This window comes from Apodemus sylvaticus, chromosome 15 (assembly GCF_947179515.1).
Source record: "Apodemus sylvaticus chromosome 15, mApoSyl1.1, whole genome shotgun sequence".
Taxonomy (NCBI): Eukaryota; Metazoa; Chordata; class Mammalia; order Rodentia; family Muridae; genus Apodemus; species Apodemus sylvaticus.
In genome coordinates, this window is record NC_067486.1 from 82,468,864 (window position 1) to 82,481,726 (window position 12,863).

The following is a 12,863-nucleotide window of genomic DNA, read 5'->3' on the forward strand; positions in this document are numbered from 1 at the left end:
GCTCAATGCATGCATAAAAGAGCTAGCCTGGTGGAGAAGGATAGGGGGCCAGACGGGCGCGTTTATTAGAAAGCGGAACATTTGCATAGACGTAAACACATAGGCCAGGCGGAGCAGAGAACAGCAACACCGGCACTTGGGCAAGGGCAGCAGGAAAGTACCGCAGCACCCACGGGAGGCGGAACGCCCGCCAAAAGGCGCCGCGAAGTCAGCCGCGCTTGCCCGGGGCGTGGCTGCGTCGGGGGCGGGACCAGCTGCGGGCCCGCCTCTCCGAATCCCAGACTGGCGAGTTCCGGGCAGAGGCCTGTCAGACCCTACCCGGTACCTGGTCGGACCGCCCAGGGGCGCGCTCCCGGAAGCTGCCGGCCTGCGGGTGGCGTGAAAAGCGATGGCTACCGCTGTGATGCTCTGTGCTGCGCGGGCTCTGCGGCCTCGGAGCTGGTGAGTGTAGCCGCGGTGGCAGAATACCCAGGGCGCGTGCGCGGGCTTTGCCCCGTAGCTGCTCGTAGGCGCTCGCAGACTATTTCTGAGATGAGCCTACCGAATCTGTTGCGGATGAAAATCCGAACTGGGAATGTACTCACTTGACAGACTACTTGCCTAACAAGCGTGAAGCCTAAATCCTGCCTAGGTGGTAGCCTGCTCCTGCATCCCCAGCACTATGGAGACTATGGAGGCAGAGGCTAGATCAGAAAGTCAAGGTCATCAACCGCTGCTTACAAATGTAAAACCCTGGCTATATTACACCCTGTCTTAAAACGGAAGGGGTAAAAAGCCCTACCAGAGTGTGTAAAGGCTCTGTCCCAGGGAGAAACCCAATTTTGAAAAATCCTCACTTTGACCTTGCTGGCCTAATACAAATGAACGTGAAATGGCATGGTGGAGCAGCTGAGGCAAGAGAATTGCCTCAAGTTCCAGGATAGCCTGAATTAGGGAGACCTTTGTCTGAAAAATGCTAAGCAAATGCTTACAAACATCCTCCAGGTTTTGGGAAGCCCTGTAGTCATGTGTATGTGTGTGTCTTCTCATTCCCCAAACAGATCTTCATACATACCCTTCTCTCCTTCAGGATCCCTGGAACCTGCCAGGCACAGGTCAGACACACCCACCAGAGAGCTTCCTTACTGTCCTTCTGGGAGCTCGTCCCCATGAGGTAAAATCCAACACGATCCTTAGTTCTTAGGGTATGAGAAACACGTGTATGCATATGACCAAAACAAAGCAAGACTGTTCAACCTTTGGTTAGCAGATTTCAATCTATCAAACTAACAGTTAAATTTAAGTGGGTGCCTCTACCCTTTCAACAAGCTCTGTGCTGTGTATTGCTACTTGAGTAGTTTAAATCAGTAGCAGCTAGATTTATTTAAGCGTCTCGTGTGTTTCAAAGGACACACCTTAACTTCTGTATTTTCACAGGCCTTCCTCTTCCCTGCTCATTCTGATTCACTGAGTGGGAGAAAGGTTCCAAGACTAACAATAGTTCCTCTAGGAACCTTGGATGCTTTCTTCAGACTTGGTTTAGTTTATTTTAATGCTAAAAGGCATGCTTTAAGTTTTTTTTTTTTATGTGTATGTGCCTGGCATATGAATACACATGTGTTTTGGGTGCCCTCAAAGGCCAGTCAGGGGTTCCAGATCTCCTAGTTACAGGCGGTTGTGAGCCCCTGATGTGAGTTCTGGGAACCAAACTCCAGTCTTTAAGATTTGCAAGCACTCCGGAAGTGTCATGTCCAGTTTTCTGAGGAACCGCCAGACTGATTTCCAAAGTGGTTGTACCATCTTACAGCCCCACTAGCAGTGGAGGAGTGTTCCTCTTTATCCACATCCTCACCAACACCTGCTGTCTCCTGAGTTTTTGACCTTAGCCATTCTGACTGGTGTAAGGTGAAATCTCAGGGTTGTTTTGATTTGCATTTCCCTAATGACTAATGATATTGAGCACTTCTTAAGGTGCCTCTCAGCCATCCGAATTTCTTCAGGTGAAAATTCTTTGTTTAGATCCTCAGAAAACTGGACATGACACTTCCGGAGGACCCTGCTATACCTCTCCTGGGCATATACCCAAAGGATTCCCCGGCATGCAATAAAGACACATGCTCCATTATGTTCAGCCTTATTTATAATAGCCAGAAGCTGGAAAGATCCCAGATGCCCCTCAAAGGAGGAATGGATACAGAAAATGTGGTATATTTACACAATGGAATACTACTCAGCAATTAGAAACAATGAATTCACAAAATTTTTAGGCAAATGGTTTGATCTGGAAAATATCATCGTAAATGAGGTAACCCAATCACAAAAGAATACACATGGAATGCAATCTCTGATAAGTGGATATTAATTAGCCCAGAAGCCCTGAATACCCAAAGCACAAATCGCATAACAAATGACTCCCATGAAGAAGTATGGAGAGGGTCCTGATCCTGGAAAGGATTGACCTAGCATTGGAGGGGAATATAAGGACAGAGAAAAAGGAGGGAGGTGATCGGAGAATGGATGGAGAGAAGAAGATTTATGGGACATATGGGGAGGGGGGATCCGGGAAAGGGGAAATCATTTGGAATGTAAACAAAGAATATAGAAAATAAAAAATATTAAAAAAAATAAAAATAAAAAATAAATAAAAAAAGATTTGCAAGCACTTTTAACTGCTAAGCTATCTCTCCAGCTTCAGATTTTGAGTATTCCTAATGCCACATCTTGCCTGGAAGGTGTGTTCCCAAAAGTAAATCAGATGATTGTCAAAGCTTTAGGACATGGCTATTTTTATAATGTGCCTGCATGTATGGGCATGCATTGCGTGCCTGGTGCCCACAAAGGCCAGAATAGGGTCCCAGACCCCTTGGAACCGGAATCAGTGACGGTTATAAGCTATCATGTGAGTGCTAGGAACAAAACCCAGGTCCTCTGCTAGAGCAACAAGTGTTCTTAATCACTGAGCCATCTCAACACCCCAGAAATTGATTAAAAAAAAAAAAAAGAAAATCTGAAAAGTAAATAAAGTTATGGCAGTCAATTTTACTGTCCTGTCTTTTTTAGTCTTGAAGCATTTTGTGAATCACAAATTCATTTAAAATGTAAATGAACTTTTAATCCATTAGTTCAGCAAGTTCCCTTCTCAGGGTGGTTTTAATATACCCCTGAATCACAGGCTGATACTTCCAAGCTAAAAATGTAGCTTGGTTTATTGGATCCTTGCCTAGCATGCACAAAGCCTTCAATTAATCCCCAGCACCATGATACCGGCACCAGTAGGAAATGTCTACACTGGAAGTCTGGAGGGAGAGACAGTAGGATCAGAGTTCAAGGACATCCTTAACTACATAGCCAGCTCAAGGCAAACCAAGACTATGTAAGAATAAAAAAATAAAAAATAAAAGTTGAGCAGTGGTTGCACACCCCTTTAATCTCAGCACTTGGGAGGCAGAGACAATTTGAGGCCAGTCTGGTCTACAGACAATCAGGACACCCAGGGCTACACAGAAAAACACTGTCTCAGAACACCCCTCCCCCACCCCCATTCTCCAAAAAAAAGTAAGGAAGAAACAATCAACACTTCCTCTTAGTAAATACCTGCTTCCTGGAATTGATAGGACCCATGCAGTCCCCGTAAAGACAGTGGACTAAGCTCATGGCGTTAGGACTGTGGACAACTTTTTGTAGCATATAGTACAAGTATGAGGTACTTTAGCATCACATCTGTCCTGAGATTGAATGCTTGTACCCACTAGAGCAGAACCTCTTCGGAAGAAGAAGAAGGTAGACCCCAGAAAGGATCAAGCAGCAAAGGATCGCTTGAAAAAGAGAATCCGAAAACTGGAAAAAGCCACCCAAGAGCTGATTCCTATTGAGGATTTCATTACCCCTGTGAAGTTCCTGGATAAATCAAGGTGAGAGTTCTCCTCTGGGAGACATCCTTAGTGCAAAGGAATTCCCTCAAGTAGTTCTAGCTGAAGTTCATGTCTGTGATGGGAACAGGTGAGCAGGCTTGACTTGTCTTGATTTGGCCTGAATCCTGTTTATTTGGATTGTGCTGTGTGGGACCAGCTTTGCTCCAGGGTTCATGTTCATTTCCATGAGTGTTAGCTGTGACCCATGACAGACCCTGGCTCTGTAGCCCTCATCCTATCACCACAGAAGAAACTCTCAGCCTCTTCTACAAATGTTCAGTTAGTGTGTGTTGCCGTTGTATTGTGTGTACGATTAGCAGCTCGTGCTTTCTTTAAAAAGTGCACAGTTTATAAAATCGTACAAGTTGGAAACCCTGGTACTTTTCTGGTTTCTAGGACTAAGCAAGCTCTTGTCTCTGATTGGACTTTGTTTCATTTTTCTTCTGTGCCCCAGCTCACCAAAAGGATGATTTACCTGGGGCAGAAACAGTGTAGTTCTCTCCAAGCAGGCTCCTTCTGGAGGAAAGCAGCTGCTGCCGTGTCCTATGCTGTTGTTTTTAGTATGTAATTGTGTGTCGGGAGTATGTTCATACGAACACACAGGCAGCACATGTTCTATGGCTCCAGTTATAAGCAGCTTTGAGCCACCTAACTCTGGTGCTGAGAAAGAAATTCTGGTCTCTAAGAACAGTAAATGCTCTTAACCTCTGAATCCTCTCTTCAGCCCTGACATTACATTCTTAATATATCCTCAAATTTACTATTTTCCTGAGCCCTGGTTATGCCTGGCAGTGCTGGTAGTAGGGCACTGAAGTCATGTGCAGTCACAAAGGTCCCTCTGCCACAGGATCAATACTCTCTGCCCTCACATGTTTGGACTATGTGTTCACAGACAGAGACCTCAGGAGGAACATTCGTCTGAGGAGAGTGAACGGAGAGCTCTTCTGCTGAAGAGGTGGGCACTGCATAAGCAGCAGGAGCAGGAGCTGGAGAGGGACGCCATCAGAGCTATGCTAGAAGCCCAGCAGGAAGCCCTGGAAGAGCTGAAACTCGAGTCTACAGAGCTGTATGCTGAGGCCATAAAACGGGACACCAGCCTGTTCCCCTTTGAGAAAGAAGGGCCACACTACACGCCACCTATCTCTAACTACCAGGCCCCTGAAGGCAGGTACAGCGATGTCACCAAGGTGTACACACAAGTAGAATTCAAAAGATAGAACTGAAAACTCCTGTCCACAGAACATGCTGGCCCTAGGAGTCTGGACTAGCAATCTAAAGTCTACTTTCTACAGATGAGCCTTCTTAGGAACAAATAAAGGGTAACCAAAACAATCTCTGTCATTTATTTTAATCAATATGAATTTGCGTAGATTTGACTGGGATTTTCAGAATCTGACAGTGACAGAAAGACAAGAAGAACCTTCCAGTGGGGATGCGGCTGGAAACTAATGATTTCAGTAGTATTCTAAATTGTTTTCAGAAGGCACATAATAACCCAAAAGTGAAAAGCATGCTGGCTAAGTGTGACAGGAAGCTGGACCTTTGCTGGGGGTGGCAACTGTAAAATTTCCCCTTGGGTTGTCAAGGTGAGGAGGGCCTTTCGAGAGTGGAACGAGTCAGAAACGCATTAGTGAAATCTGCTCTGGACTCCAGAAGAGGATGAGACGGGCCAAGGCTTGCATTTGCTACAGTTAATCTGAAGCGGTTCCTGTAATCCCAGTGCCTGGAGGACTGAAGCAGAAAGACTGCCAGGAGTTTAAGGCTGTCCCCTCAGGTACGGTTGGAGACCCTGTCTCTGAAACAGAAACAAAACTCTGAACTAGTAAATATAGTATTGTGCCATAACAAAATAGCGTAGTGCGGCATCTTAGACAACACCAGGTTTTCTAGAACTAGCCAGGTTGAGGTCTCAGCATGCTTGATTTCTCCATAGCTACCCCTTTGGTTTGCAGGTCCTGAGAGGTTGCTTAACAGTCTTTGTTTTTCATCTTACGGCACACTGAAGTCAGTGTACAGCAAACCTAATGGTCTCACTGTAGCCTAGTTACCTCCTTAAACACCCTGCTTCCACACTCTGGGAACAGAGTTCTGCAACGTGTACCTTAGTGAGGAGGGCTTGGCCCAGTGGCAATATCATGCCATTTTTCCTAGCATCTTAAAATGCAACTTCAGAAAGGCTTTGGCTGCTTAAGTTCTTTAGTACAAACATGCCTGGAGAAATTTTTGTCTCACTATGAACGTAGATTATTGAGGGCTGGTGGTATAATTTAGTGGGGAATGGTCTAGTATGTTTGAGCCTCTGACTTTGATTCCCAGCATCACATACCAAAAAAAAATCTTTTTTATTGTGGCTAAAGACCAGTTTTACTCACTTGACCATTTCTAACTGAGTGAGGGATATGTGCCTAGAGTGTATAATATATTGAGAGCACATTTAGAATACATTGCTACCATCTGTGTATCTCTAGGACATTCCATTATGAAATGGAAAACTACCTATTAAAGAACTTCTGCCAACTATGGCACATGGCTGTAGTTCAAGCTACTTGGGAGACTGAGGTCTAACCTGGGCTATATCATGAACACTCATTCCTCTATGCTCTCAGCAAAAGCGCTGCTATTCTACTTTCTGTCCCATGAGTCTGACTCGTGCCTCAGTAAGTGGATTCATTGTTGATCTCTGCCAGCCTAATTTCTCCAAGCATATTGCCTCTTTATATATTTAAATTTTTAGAACACTCGTGTGTGTGTGTGTGTGTGTGTATTCATGTTCATTCTACCAGTTCTGTTCCTCTAGAGAACCCTGACTAATAAGAGATTTTTGTTCCAGAAGTGGTTCTAGAGCACCAAAAGTATAAGGGTGAATGAATTTTTCCTAAGTATTTAGAATAGGCTTTCCAACTTGCCAACATCTACAGTTACTGAAGCCTCTCTTGTTACTGAAACCTTTCCTAGAAGCTCAGAGAACACTGAAAGCCCATGGTGTTAACTATTTCACAAACTTATCAAAATAAGTGCATTTGATTATCCTGATTCACCAATTGTGAGAGGCAAGGATTGCAATGACTCTTATGTATAAAATTTTGGACAATTTCTAGGAAAATAATAATGCTGGTTGGTTGTTCCCAGCATCTTTGGATAAATTCACCGAGAAAAGGAATGAGCACATTATCTTTATCTTAAAAAAAACAAATGAGCACTGTGATTAAAAAAAAAAAAAAAAAATTAACCAAGATCTAGAATCTTAGGATAAGGCAATGAAGGACAATAATGAACTGGTTGATAAAACTAGGTTCTAGAGGTACATAAACATTCTATAAGTTTCTAAGTGTGCTCTGGAAGAGAATCTTCTCTCCAGCAATGAATTTAAATTGTGGAAATTCAAACTGAAGCCCTCATTGTAAGAATGTCTGAATTAGCCAGGCAGTGATGACACATGCCTTTAATCCTAGCACTTGGGAGGCAGAGCTAGGTGGATTTCTGAGTTCAAGGCCAGCCTGGTCTGCAGAGTGAGTTCCAGGACAGCCAGGGCTACACAGAGAAACCCTGTCTCGAAAAACAAACAAACAAACAAAATTGTCTGAACTACAATGAAAATTCAAGCTCTAGCCCCAGAAAGTGTCTACAGTTAAAATAATATCATTAAGTGGTAAAGAATGATGTGGTGGTTTAAATAAAAATGGTCCCCTTAGGCCTATAGGGATTAGCACTCTTTGGATGTATGGCCTTGTTGTAGGTATGGTTTTGTTAGAGGACTTGTGTCACTAGTGGTGGCTCTGAGGTCTCAGAAGCTCAAGACTGGCTTAGTTTAGTGGCTCACTCCCTATGCCTGCTGCCTGCAGATCCAGATGTAGAACTCTCAGTTCCTTCTCCAGCACCATGTCCGCCTGCACACCATTATTCTTCCTGCCATGATAGTAATGGACTAAATCTCTGAAACTGTAGGCCAGCCCTGATTAAATGTTTTCCTTTATATGAGTCACTGTGGTCATGGTGTCTCTTCACAGCAATAGGACACTGACAAAGACAAATGGGACCCTTTGACACAGATGTATGGGAGGACCCTACTTAGGCTGAGAACCTTGAATCCCCAGATTCTCAAGTAGTCGCTCCATCCATTTCCAACACCTGAAATCTTGCCTTTTCCCCCCTTTGACTGAGGAAATTACTTCTTCATTGTCTGCTAAACCAACAGTAACTTTCCAACCAAAGTCAGACCACGTGTTAGAAAAATTCTAAAGGGTCTCTAAATAAATAGTTCATGGATTTTCCAACCAAAGTCAGAAAATCTGCTAGAAAAAATTCTTGAATTTTCTGACTGAAGTCTGCACTCACTCTGTCCCAGGCTGACCTTGAACTCGGAAATCTATCTGCCTTTGTAAGAACAAACAATAAGCTTAGCTGGGTAGAATCTTGCCCTAAGATCACTGCTCCCTTACCTCCTGGTGCCTCTTTTATTTAAACTATAAGCTTTGTTTTGTTAAAAAAAAAAAAAAGTTAATATTTCTTTCTCTTTATCAACTCACTAGTGCAGCTGCCTCGGTTCTTTCAGGCCCATGAAGCCCCTCACTCAGTTCATAATGCATCTTTATATTTTGCATAGTTGAGAAATTATATATTCTTGAACTCATGTTTTCAGAGTTCTTTCCCACAGCCTTAGGAATGTGTGTCTCGAATGTCACAGCATTACCATTTTGCTGAGGAACACAGTCTCACCTCCCAGATCGTGCTGTTTCTAATTATCATTAACCTTGGCAGGAAGAACATTTCCCAAAAGAGGAGCATGAAGTAAAATAAATACATTATTATATAAACGAGCTTTATGCCTACAGCAACTGTTAACTCTCTTGGAGGCCCACACCCTGTTGGCCCTGCTCCACGGATAGAAACTGTATCATGCTGTCCTTTCTGCAGCCATGCAAGACTCAGCACTTAACCAGGCTGAGTATGCTGATGGGCCCACTGAGTAGAAATTCTAGATTTGGTATGGATGCTCACAGTTAAAACAGGAGGGGGGAAGATTGCCAAAAGTTTGAACAGTTAAAAACAAGCATGCTGAAAAGGACTTGGTGATGCCTAATATCCCTTTGCTAACACTAAGGTGTTGATGAAGGGATTTTAAGGTTTAGGGAAACTGCAATGCTAGGGTGGGTATGCTGTGTAAAACCTAATCTTCCACAAAGGGAAAGCCCAGAAGACATGCCCTTCACTAATCCTGTAAGACACAAATTAGTGAGAGAGGCAACAGCACATCTGAAGAGCTTTGTTGTCATCCTTTACCTTGGTCCAGTAGGGTCAGACATGCTGCTGCTCAGTTGGATGAATTCAACGTGATGGGTTTAGTTGGGCCCTGAAGTTGCAGGGCCAGGTGGCATCAGTGAATCTCCAAATTCAAGATGATTGTTTTCTTTTTTTTTTTATTATTTCTTATTTTTTTTATTGAATATAGTCTTCATTTACATTGCCAATGGTAAAACCTTTCCCGATTTCCCCCTCTTCCCCAAAGACCCCCAACCCTTCCTCCCACCCCCTGTCTCCACGTATATGCCCCCCTACCCAACACACTCCTACCTGTCCCCACTCGTTTCCCTTTGTTGGGGCCTCTACTGAGCCTTTACCTGACCAAGGACCATTCCTCCCATTGATGCCCAACAAGGCCTTCCTCTGCCACATTTTTGGCTGGAACCATGTGTACCCCTTGGTTGATGGTTCAGTCCCTGGGAGTCTTGGGGTGTCTGGGTGGCCGAAATCATTTTCTTCCCATGGGGCTGGGTGATTGTTTTCTTAATAGGCAGCATAGAGAAAACAAAGTCCATAATGGCCTGACCCATAATGGGCAGCATAGGCAAAATTAATTTTATGGTAGTGTGGACATTTATTACTGGCTAATCAATCATGTTTTTATCAGCATTTCTGTTTGATCTGTGTAAGTGAAAAAATTCTCAAACGAATGAAAGGCTACATTGGATCTTGACAAACAGGAATCTCAGCCCATGAACCAATTTCCAGACTTGAACCAGTTTGCACACCAGAACCCTTTTAATGAAGGACCCAATTTTATTGTCAGTCTTTATCCGGCACTTCCCCCAGTAGACCTACACCCTTTCACTGGGAGAAGGAAACAATCAGACATTCTGGGGTCTCTTAGATAATGGTTCAGAATTTACACTGATTCCATGAGACCTGAAGATGCATTTAGCTGGCCATTTAAGAAAAGGTATTTAACTAAGTTAAAGTAGGAGCCTTGTGGAGGTCAAGTGATTAATGGAGTTTTAGATTAATCTAACTCACAGTAGATCCAGTGGGTCCACAAAGTCAATTTGTAGTTATTTTACCAGTTGAAGAATATTCAGTTGGGATAAATATACCTAAAATTTGACAGAAGCTATGTGGGGGTAGTACCTGCCTCTAGTTCCCAGCACTTGGGAGGTAGAGAGAGATCTCTTGAGTTACAAGTCAACTTGGTCTACAGAATAAGTTACAGGATAGTCACAGCTATACAGAGAAAGCTAAGTTGACAGAATTCCCATGCTGGTTTCCCAGCCTATATGGAGTAATATTGTGGTTGGAAAGGCCAAATAGAAACCACTGGAATAGCCTCTTCCAGGGAAAATAGTGAATCAAAGGCAACATCATATCCCTGGAGAAACTGCAGAAATTAGTGCCACCATCAAGGACTTGAGAGATGCAGGGGTGGTGGTTCCCACCACATCTCCCTTTAACTCTCCTGTCTGGCCAGTGCAGCAGACAGATGGTTCGTTGAGAATGACACTTGAATGTTGAAAACTCAATCAAGTAATGACTCCAATTGCAACTGCTGTACCAGATGTGGTATCTTTACTTGAGCAGATTAACACATCTCATGGTACGTGATATGCAGCTACTGATCGAGCAAATGCCCTTTCCTCGGTGCCTGTCCATAAGAATCACCAGAAGCAATTTGCTTTCAGTTAGAAAGACCAGCAGTATGTACTTACAATTTTACCTCAAGGATATATAACTCTCAATCCTGTGGCATAACTTAGTGTCTCTTCCCAAAATATCACATTGATTTCCTATACTGACAAAATTATGCTGACTGGACCAAGTGAGCAGGAGGTAGCAACCACTTGCATGCACATCTGAGGATGCGAAATAAATCCAACCAAATTCAGGGGCCAGAAGGTAAAAATTTCACCTTAGTGAAATTCTTAGTTTAGTGGTGTGGGATAAGGAGAGATATTCCTTCTAGAGTGAAGGATAAGTTATTGCACCAAGCCCCTCCCACCACCAAGACAGAAGCACAACACTTTATGGGCTTATTTGGTTTCTAGAGATGGCACATTCTTCACTTGGGTGTGTTACTTATAAAGCTTCTTCCCCTCTACCAAAAGGAGCCATTTCTCTTCTTACTGGAGGAAGGGATAAGTGGTTATCTGTCTATGGTGCCTACAAGCATGCCAGAGTTCCTGGTGGCCTCCAGAGTCCCTCAGTGTCGCAGGTACCTGTTATACTTTCCAACACTCATGTTAGCATCCTAGCTCTTCTCCCCTCCTCCCCTGTCCTAAGCTTCTCCAGCTCACGGGCTCCCTCTCCCCAGCTGCTCGGTATCCTTATAACCCTGCTATGCTCCCTCCATTGGCCACTGTCTGTATCTCTTGCGCTCCCCAACTTTCTCTCCTCTGTGTTCTGCTCCTGGCTTCTCTCATGGCCAAGTCCAGTTTGCTGACCATTTTCAGTCTACTATTTTCTCTCTCTGTTCTGGACTCTTCTAGATGTCTCTGGATATTTGTGTTCTCTCTCTCTCTCTCTCTCTCTCTCTCTCTCTCTCTCATCTGCAATAAACTATACCATGGAGTAGTTGTCCTCAGCTTATACCTTCTAAATGTTTTTAATTATTTTTGTTCTGCTTTGTTTTTTTTAATTGACTACCCTCTAGATTACAGGGACTTAAACCCAATTTACATATGGTGAATTGTGAAAAGGATCTCCTAATTTAGATAGTACTTTCTTCTTAATAGGAAATCACCATGAGTGCTTCCAGAAGGTCAGGAAACAGGAAAGGTAGGTATGTTTAACCAAGGCTTATTTTAAAGTGTTTAGCTGCCACTCAAGCTTCACCTAACATTTTACATTAGTGAAGAATACCAACCTGGTGCAGTTGGCCCACCAAGCATTCAGTCACCATACTCGGAGGCCTACACTGATGTGGTCAGAGGAATTAACATAGAAAGTGTTTACCTCTTGTCTTCCAAGGTCAGCCAAGTCCTGGAAAACTATGGGGCATCTCTCAAAATGCCCATGACTATGGAGAGCCACCTTTTCTCTTGTTCAGGGAGGCACGGAGCCCCCACTGAATAGACTCTAACCGGTGTCCAGTCTGAAAAGAGGAGAGCTAGCAAAGAGGAATAAAAGTCCTCCACACTCACGTAGAAGGACTAAGTGGCAAAAGACAGACTAGAGGCTACAGAGAACCCTCCCAAGCCCATGTGACTCCTGGGGACCAGATCTTCAACTGGCCCTGACAGTAAAAGTGATTAATTTTGGCACCTACATGGTCTTAAACACCCCGAAGGGAAGTATAACCAGGATTAAAATGACCAACATATGTTTCTTTAGCAGTCCTCAGACATTACTCAACCATATAAGGCATTATTTGGACAACAGTGTCTCAGTGATGATTCTCTTCCTGCTAACAATACTTCTTTCTACAAGATCACTTCTCACACCTATAATAATGACACCCTGTGTCTTTGTTATGACAGGGAAAGGTTAGTGATCCCAAAAAACCAGACAGGAGCCAATCTGATGCAACTCACAGCAGGGTCTTTATTCTATTCAAGCTAGCTCAGGCCCTCCCCCCAACGCACCACCATCACAGGATGGTTTGGGGGGTGCGAATATCTATCAGAGCAAGGCTTTATAGTAAGCAGCAAGCAGGGAGTACATATGCAAGCATCTAATTAGAAAGCTATTGTGGCCTTTAACATAATT

At 43.8% G+C, this 12,863-nt stretch overlaps 1 protein-coding gene across 1 annotated transcript; it reads left to right on the forward strand.

Annotated features, from left to right (window-relative positions):
• Positions 1-288: 288 nt before the first annotated feature.
• Positions 289-5,222, forward strand: Mrpl40 (mitochondrial ribosomal protein L40). The gene is made up of 4 exons (XM_052159241.1): positions 289-441; positions 1,070-1,153; positions 3,732-3,890; positions 4,783-5,222. Exons 1-4 carry the CDS (start codon positions 389-391, stop codon positions 5,105-5,107), a joined length of 621 nt encoding a protein of 206 aa, XP_052015201.1. The 5' UTR covers positions 289-388; the 3' UTR covers positions 5,108-5,222.
• Positions 5,223-12,863: the final 7,641 nt, after the last annotated feature.